Source organism: Oxyura jamaicensis, unplaced genomic scaffold (assembly GCF_011077185.1).
Source record: "Oxyura jamaicensis isolate SHBP4307 breed ruddy duck unplaced genomic scaffold, BPBGC_Ojam_1.0 oxyUn_random_OJ71873, whole genome shotgun sequence".
Classification (NCBI taxonomy): domain Eukaryota; kingdom Metazoa; phylum Chordata; class Aves; order Anseriformes; family Anatidae; genus Oxyura; species Oxyura jamaicensis.
In genome coordinates this window covers 1-6,838 of record NW_023310735.1, presented here as the reverse complement: position 1 = coordinate 6,838, position 6,838 = coordinate 1, and the positions used below count along the sequence as shown (strand labels likewise).

At 67.2% G+C, this 6,838-nt stretch overlaps 3 protein-coding genes across 3 annotated transcripts; 1 reads left to right on the top strand and 2 right to left on the bottom strand.

Annotated features, from left to right (window-relative positions):
- The first annotated feature begins 111 nt into the window (after nt 1-111).
- Nucleotides 112-2,128, top strand: SLC50A1 (solute carrier family 50 member 1). The gene is made up of 5 exons (XM_035314306.1): nt 112-220; nt 353-476; nt 558-713; nt 801-920; nt 1,204-2,128. The coding sequence occupies exons 1-5, from the start codon at nt 159-161 to the stop codon at nt 1,303-1,305; spliced, it is 564 nt and encodes a 187-aa protein (XP_035170197.1). The 5' UTR covers nt 112-158; the 3' UTR covers nt 1,306-2,128.
- Nucleotides 2,129-4,120: 1,992 nt separating this feature from the next.
- On the bottom strand, nt 4,121-4,722 carry DPM3 (dolichyl-phosphate mannosyltransferase subunit 3, regulatory). The gene is made up of 2 exons (XM_035314304.1): nt 4,562-4,722; nt 4,121-4,437 (listed from the first exon to the last, which is right to left on the bottom strand). Exon 2 carries the CDS (start codon nt 4,429-4,431, stop codon nt 4,153-4,155), a length of 279 nt encoding a protein of 92 aa, XP_035170195.1. The 5' UTR covers nt 4,432-4,437; nt 4,562-4,722; the 3' UTR covers nt 4,121-4,152.
- Nucleotides 4,723-5,390: 668 nt separating this feature from the next.
- KRTCAP2 (keratinocyte associated protein 2) lies at nt 5,391-6,575 on the bottom strand. Its single transcript, XM_035314305.1, has 4 exons — nt 6,342-6,575; nt 6,204-6,267; nt 5,848-5,914; nt 5,391-5,597 (listed from the first exon to the last, which is right to left on the bottom strand). The coding sequence occupies exons 1-4, from the start codon at nt 6,432-6,434 to the stop codon at nt 5,477-5,479; spliced, it is 345 nt and encodes a 114-aa protein (XP_035170196.1). The 5' UTR covers nt 6,435-6,575; the 3' UTR covers nt 5,391-5,476.
- Between the last annotated feature and the right edge of the window lie 263 nt (nt 6,576-6,838).

The window sequence follows — 6,838 nt, the reverse complement described above, 5'->3', positions numbered from 1 at the left end:
GGGAGCAGAGGCAGAGAAGGTCACAGCTGTTGAGGAGGGGCTGGCAGTATTTCAGGGGGTTAAGGTTGTAGCCCCCCCTTCAGCACTGTAGCTGCCCCCCAGGGTGCTGGGCACTCAGGAGGTCTCTCCCCCCCGGCCCTAGGTCTGACCTGCATCAGATGATCACCACCAAGAACGTGGAGAACATCCAGCTCCTGCCCTTCCTCACCACCGATGCCAAGTACACGGGGGTCAAGTCTGGGGGGGGGGGTGGGAGCACATCTTTTTGGGGCTGGGGGGTTGAATTTCGGGGGTGGGTGTAGAAGCCCCCAGGCTACAGCAGCAAGCAGCGCCTGTGCCGCTCACCCTGCAGCAACCTGAGCTGGCTGGGTTACGGGTGCCTGAATCAGGACCGGACGCTGATCGTCGTCAACAGCATCGGGGCGGCTCTGCAAAGCCTCTACATCCTGGTGTACTTCTACTACAGCACCACAAAGGTAGGTGCCGGTCCGGCTGGGTCGGGGGGGGGGGGTGCACAGCAGACCCCCACGCCGATGGCCCCGTGCTGTGTGCTGCAGCGTGAGGTGCTGCTGAAGGTCCTGGTGCTCCTGGCACTGCTGGCTGCACTCTACGGCTACTTCACCTGCCTGACCCCTGACAAGCAGCGGAGCCACCTGGGGCTCTTCTGCAGCACCTTCACCATCGCCATGTACTTCTCACCGCTGGCCAACCTGGTGTGTAAAGCTGGGTGTGACTGGGGACACGTGGTGGGGGGGGTGGGGGGGCTGCATGGCAGCGGGCCAGCCCCTCACTCCCCACAGGCCAAGGTGATCCGGAGCAGGTCGACGCGCTGCTTGTCCTTCCCCCTGACCGTCACCACCTTCCTGGCCTCCAGCAGCTGGACACTGTACGGGCTGCTGCTCTCCGACCTGTACATCACGGTGGGTTGGGGGCAGCGGGAAGCTGGGGGCTGCTGCGGGTTCCCCCCCACTCCCTCTCCAGCCCCTTTCAGCGGGGCGCTTGGCACCGGGCCGGACCCCGTCCAGCGTCGCGTGTGTCACACAGCAGAGCCCGTGACTAGGCTCAGCAAGATGAGTATTGATCTTAATTAATTAGATGGGATAAGGCCAATAAATCTCCCCCGGCGACGCGGGGCTGATGGCGCGGGGGAGGGCAGCAGCACCGCGAGCTGGGTAACGCTGCCCGGCCCCGTGTCCTCCACAGGTCCCCAACGTGCCGGGCATCCTCACCAGCGTCGTGCGGCTCTGGCTGTTCTGGCACTACGCCCCAGGCCGGGACAAGCCCTACAGACCCCTGCACGCCTGAGGGGGCCCTGCCGATGCCAGAGCCCCAGGGCCAGGCCAGTCTCAGACACTTGGTGACCAAGGAAGGGCCCCCACTTGCCATTCTGCTCCTGCTGCTGCAGCGTCACCAGCTCCCGCTGGGTGACACCAGGGTGTCCCCATCAGACGAGGGCTCCCAGCAGGACTGGGGCCCTGGGGGGCGCCTCCGTCCCTCGCCGCCGCGGTTTGTCCTCTGGCAGCTCCTCTCCGTTGGCCCTCGAGCCGGTTTTCCCACGGTGGTGGTTGGTTTGTTCACAGCGATGCCTTCGGGGTGGTGGGCTCCCCCTGCCCCCATCCCCGTGATGTTCTTCCAGGCCCTGCCCCAGCGCGGGGCTGGGTGGGCAGCCCCATTTTGTACGAATCGAAGTGCCTTTTAATAAATCGCAGACTCTTCCCAGTGCCTGCTTGTCGTCCCCTCCCGCTCTGGGCTGTGCTGGGGCCAGCACAGCTCCTGTCCCTGCAGTGCTTTGGCCTGGGGATGCTGGGGGCTAATCCTGGCACCCTCTGAGCCCTGCGGTTCCTCACCCACCAGCACCCGCTTGCCCGTGGGGTGCAGCAAGCCCCCCGCAGGGGCCTCCAGCCTCAGCCTGGGAAGGGGGCAGCAGCACTGGGTGGTAGGGGCAGGAAGCGTGGCACGGAGGAAAGCAGTGCTGCCTGAGGGTGCTCCGCCGACATCCCCAAGCAGCAGCACGGGGACACCGGTCATGGCGTGGAAAGAAAAGTCCCTTCCGTAGCATCAACACAGGGCTTGCTACCACCCATTATGCCAGCAAACTTAAAATCAATTAAAATCCTCGCTAAAACCACGACGCTCGAGTGTGCGCATCAAAACAAGGCAGCCGTTGGCGTCGACCCAAGCTCAATTAATGAATTAACAATGATCTGGAATGGTTATCAGGCAAGCGCATCAGCAGATGGACAGGAGCGAGCACGGGTGACCAAGTTACACAGCAGATGCCGGAGCCGTACAGAACTGGGGGCCCGGGGCGGTGGCAGCGAGGAGCCCCGTCCCTGCCAGCTCCCGGGAGGCCCTCGGCGTGGGCACGGCCGCAGCCCGGCTGACGCAGGCCGGATTAAGGAAGTGTTGACGAGGAATTTGGCCGCGCTTGTGCACTCAGACGCGCACTCACACCTTGCGACGTGTCCTGGGAAAAATAAATACGGCGGCAGCAGCCCTGCCACGCCAGCAACAGGGCAGGGATAGGAGAGGGAAAGATGAACTCCAGCTGTGCTGCGGCGCTGCAGCCTGCTGCCGTAGCCTGCGGGGTCCGAGCCCTCGAGGAAGCTCCTTCGCTGGGCTCCCCTTGGCTTTTCCAGCTGCGAGTGCAGGTGTTTCTGCCCTCGGGACTCCCCCATGGGGCTGCGCTCCCTGGGGCCCCACAGATGCTTTTCCCACCAGGTTGGAGCCACCGACCTGCTCTGGCGACCCTGGGGGCTTCAGCTCCTGGCCCAGGATGAATATGGGGGGACAGGACAGCTTTACCCAGTGACGCAAGCGAGCAGAAACCCAGCTGCCAACCGGTCACTCTGGCTGGCGTGTGCCGCGAGCGGCCGTGACGCAGCCCTGCTCGTGAGGCTGGAGGTGAGCAAGAGCAGCCACTGGCTACGCAAACGCCCGCAGCGGGCACGTGCCTGTGCAGGGAGAGGCCGGGGCCGTGCTGCTACCTGCCAGCCTGCAGGGCTGTGGGGAGCCCGCCGAGGGCTCCCGGCCTCGTGCCATGCCAGCACCGCGGGCCCTGCCCCGTAAAGGCAGCGCTGAAGCCGAGGGGCTGCCACCCCCCAAACGGCCACGCACAGGCACGGGACTGCGGGAGCCGCCCACCCCGCTCTGAGCTGCCACTGTTGCTCAGGAAACAGCTAATTAGTCGCTCGTGCTAATTAGCCCGAGTCCTCCCTCATGATACCAACTGCTCCTTTTTGCAGAAGGATGCGCAGCCGATAATTAAAAAAAACAAGAAAGTCCTTCGGCTGGTATGCGAAGAAGCCGGGGAGGCTGCCAGCAAGGCAGGCCCCAGCATGCGTCACCACCAGCAGCGTGGCTCCGCCAGCCGGGCCGGCAGCGCGGCTCCGTGCACCCCCAGACCGAGGCCACCCCAGCGTTCCCCCCCGGTGCGGCAGGGACGTCCCTGCTGCAGGAGCCCCACATGCAGCTCTGGAGCACCTGCTTCCCGTTTTGCCCGTGAAGGCGTGGGGCAGAGCAGCAGCTGCAGTCAGTGCTCTGCCGGGATCGGGGAGCAGTCCCCCGGCGTGGGCTGCGCCGCCCCAGCAGGCTGGGGGAGACCACAGGCTCTGGGCACTCTGCATTTTAAAGGCTGCGCCACCCGCTCCACCCAGCCATGCTCTCTCCTCCTTCCCCTGGTAGCAGGCCAGCAGAGCCGGGCCGACTCTTTTCCAGCTCCCACCTGACGGCGCAAACCACATCTGAAGGGCTGCCGGGAGCGCGCTCTGCCCGCAGTGCTACCCAGCGCCGCGGGCTGCTGAGGCAGGGCCCGATCCTGCCCTCCCTACTTCACATCCCTGCCTGTGCAGCCAAGCTCAGGGATGCTTGGAGGCTGGGTGGGACACAGCTGGCTCCCCACAGCACCTGTGGAGGGGTGTGGGTGCTGAGTGGACGCCCTGCTCTGCTCGGAGCCTGTACAAAGACAGCTGGAGCCCGGCTGCACGGGGCAGGGCGGGCAGCTCCCCCCTAAGCAGCACCGGGGGGACTCGGCCACCCCCTGCCCGCAACCAGGGCAGCACAGCCCAGGCCGGAGCCCCCTCTCCCCTCTCCTGGCAGCACGGTACGGCCCAGCACGGCCCGGTTCGGGGCGTTTTGTCGTCTTTATTGTGCTCAGAAGCGCAGCCCCCGCCGCCGCAGGTCCTCCCGCGCTTCACTGATGTGCTCCCGGAGCTCGGCGGCCGCTTCCTCGCAGTCGTTGAAGGTGGCCAGGCGGTAGCCCACGGTGGCCAGCGCGTAGCAGCCAAAGGCCACCAGCAGGTAGGCGGGCAGCGGCAGCAGGGCCTGGCGGCACGGTGCCGGCAGCCGCAGGCCCGGCGGAGACAGCGCCAGCGCGGCCCAGGCCGAGCCCAGCAGGGCGAGGCCGCACAGCCACTGCGCCAGCTTGGTCATGGCGGCCTGCGGAGAGACGGACAGCGCCGTGAGGGCGGCGCCGAGCCCCCGGGACCGACCCCGGTCCCTCCCGGTCCCCCCGGTGCCGGCCCCAGGCCGCCCCCGGTCCCCCCCAGGCCGCCCCCCCCACCTCCAGCGCTCCCAGGCCCGGCGCTGCTCTCCCCGTCGCTACGTGACGTCACTGCGGCGCGGCGGGCGGCGCGGGGCACGCCGGGAGTTGTAGTCCGGGGCGGGGCCCCCTGGCTGCGGGGCCCGGCCCGGTCCTGGCTCAGGAAGCGCCGCGCTTTGTCCGCCGGGGCGGGCCCCGCCGCAGGAAGCACCTGGCTTCCTCCGCGTCCGGTCGCGGCGGGGGGCGCGGGGGCGGCGTGGGAGCAGGCCCGGCAGGGCCCTCCCACGGGCCTGGGCCTCCCACGGGCCTGGGCCTCCCACGGGCCTGGCCGGGCGCCGAGTCCCGGGGGCACCGGGCGGCCACAGCCCCGAGGGCTGGGCGTTTGCCTGTACCCCCCCCCCCCGGCACCCCCCACTCGGGGGTTTCGCGGCAGCGAAGGCAGGAGGTGGCCCCAGGGGCGTCGCCTTGGGCAGCTGACAGTGCTGCGAACAAGGAGCGTGGCGGTGCTGGAAGCTTCCGAGCACACGAGGCTGGGATCCGCCCGCCCAGCCGTGCGCCCCGCGGCTGCAGGGGGAGCGGGGTCCCCGTGGCTCCTGGGAGCTCAGTCAATCGCGCGCGGGGCTGCTGGCATCCCTCTTTCAGCACGTCAGAGCTGCTGTTCCCAGAGCACAGGGCTCCGAGCATTTGTGAGGTGCTAAATGCATTGCAGGCTGTCACAGCCTGAGGTCTGAGCAGGATGAGCACCACACACGAGCACGCAGCAGCTCGAGAAAGCCGGGCTGAGGGCCAGCAGAGGGCACCCCCGGCTGCTGAGGAGGAACCAACCCTGAGGCAGCTGCACACAAGAAGCTACAAAGAAACTGCTTTATTGCCTGGCTCAGAGTCCGAGTCCAGGCTGAGGGAGAGGGAACTGCCCCGGGAAGGGGCTCCGGGACATCAATTCCTCTTCCTGCCTTTGCCAAGGGCTTTGGTGGGAACAGCTGCGGGTGCTGCGGACTGGTAGAGTGTGGAGGAGATCTTGTTGATGTAGTAGAGACCGACCATGGAAAAGATGAGGCTGCAGGTAAAGAAAACAAGAGGCTACTCGGCTGCAGCCCTTGTGCTGCAGGCAGGCAGGAATACGCCAAGGCCAAACTGACAGCACCCCCCTGCTCCCACTGCACTGCAGTGCCTAGCACTGGTCACCCCAGGTGCTCCCGGCCAGCCTTGGCCCACCGACAGGGAGCACAGGCCACCACGGCCCCTGGCAGCCGCCCCGGAGCGTGACAAGCTGCTTCCCCACCCTCCGGGGCAGGCTCTGGTCTTACCAGGTGGTCACACAGACTCTGTGAATGAGGCCGGAGGCAAAAAGAGCCAGCAAGAGGCAGGTGAGGACTGCAGGGAAAAACAGGAGAGAGAAGAGATGCAGCCACACCGTTCCATCAACTGCACAGCCCCTCCTGAGAACCTCAGCAACGAGGCGAGACAAACCCACGTAAAGCACAGAGGAAAACAGCAGGATGGGCTCTTCCCCTAGCTGGTGGTTGGCACGCCAAGGTGCCCAGAGAAGCAGAGCACCCACTGGGAAGAGCCGCGCTGCGTGCCCTTTGCAAACCTGACGTGGGGCTGCACACCCAGCGCCTGCAGCTGACGGCGCCTTCCCCTCCCTGCCGGCGGCACTTACTCTCGGGGAATATCTTGGCCTGGAAGCCTTTGCCAAACACCAGGTTCTCGAGGTTGTTGAAGGCCTGCACAGGGGGTTAAGGCACCGAACCGGGAACCACCTCCCCAGCCCCGCTCCCCACGCGGCCCCAGAGGATACGGTGAGGGAGCAGACGAAGAGTGCGGCGCCCAGCAGCCCGCCCTGGATGGTGAGCCACTCGGTGGAGGCCAGCTGCCGGCTGTACATCTGCATCCCGGCGAACAGCAGCAGCGACAGCAGCGACGAGAGCGCCAGCGACGTGCCCGTGCCCACGGCTGCAGCACGGCCCCAGCTCAGCAAGGCGTGCGGCCGACCCCCAAAGCCCCCTCAAGGCCCTGATTGCCCCTGCAGCCCCCCCAAGGCCCTGAAAGCCCCCTGACACCCCCCCAGGCTCCAATCACTCTCTGCAGCCCTCCCCCCGAGCTCCCCTCCACCCACTCAGTCCCCGGTCCCGGTCCCTGCAGCCCCCCCGAGGCCCCCCTCGCCCCCTGTCCCTACAGCCCCTCTCCCCAGACCCCGATCGCACCCCGACGCTCCCCCAAGGCCCCGATCGCACCCCGACGCCCCCCTAAGGGCCCCGATCGCCCCCTGCAGCCGCCCCCGAGCCCCCCCCCCCC

Bases quoted from the DNA above. Each gene is read 5' to 3' on its own strand.
- SLC50A1 (XM_035314306.1), top strand. From the start codon at position 159: ATGATCACCACCAAGAACGTGGAGAACATCCAGCTCCTGCCCTTCCTC. The intron at 221-352 runs GTACACGGGGGT...CTCACCCTGCAG, and splicing joins TTCCTCACCACCGATGCCAA to CAACCTGAGCTGGCTGGGTT. The intron at 714-800 runs GTGTGTAAAGCT...CACTCCCCACAG, and splicing joins TCTCACCGCTGGCCAACCTG to GCCAAGGTGATCCGGAGCAG.
- DPM3 (XM_035314304.1), bottom strand. From the start codon at position 4,431: ATGACCAAGCTGGCGCAGTGGCTGTGCGGCCTCGCCCTGCTGGGCTCG.
- KRTCAP2 (XM_035314305.1), bottom strand. From the start codon at position 6,434: ATGCAGATGTACAGCCGGCAGCTGGCCTCCACCGAGTGGCTCACCATC. The intron at 6,268-6,341 runs GTATCCTCTGGG...CCCCCTGTGCAG, and splicing joins TCTTCGTCTGCTCCCTCACC to GCCTTCAACAACCTCGAGAA. The intron at 5,915-6,203 runs GTAAGTGCCGCC...TTTTCCCTGCAG, and splicing joins GGCCAAGATATTCCCCGAGA to TCCTCACCTGCCTCTTGCTG.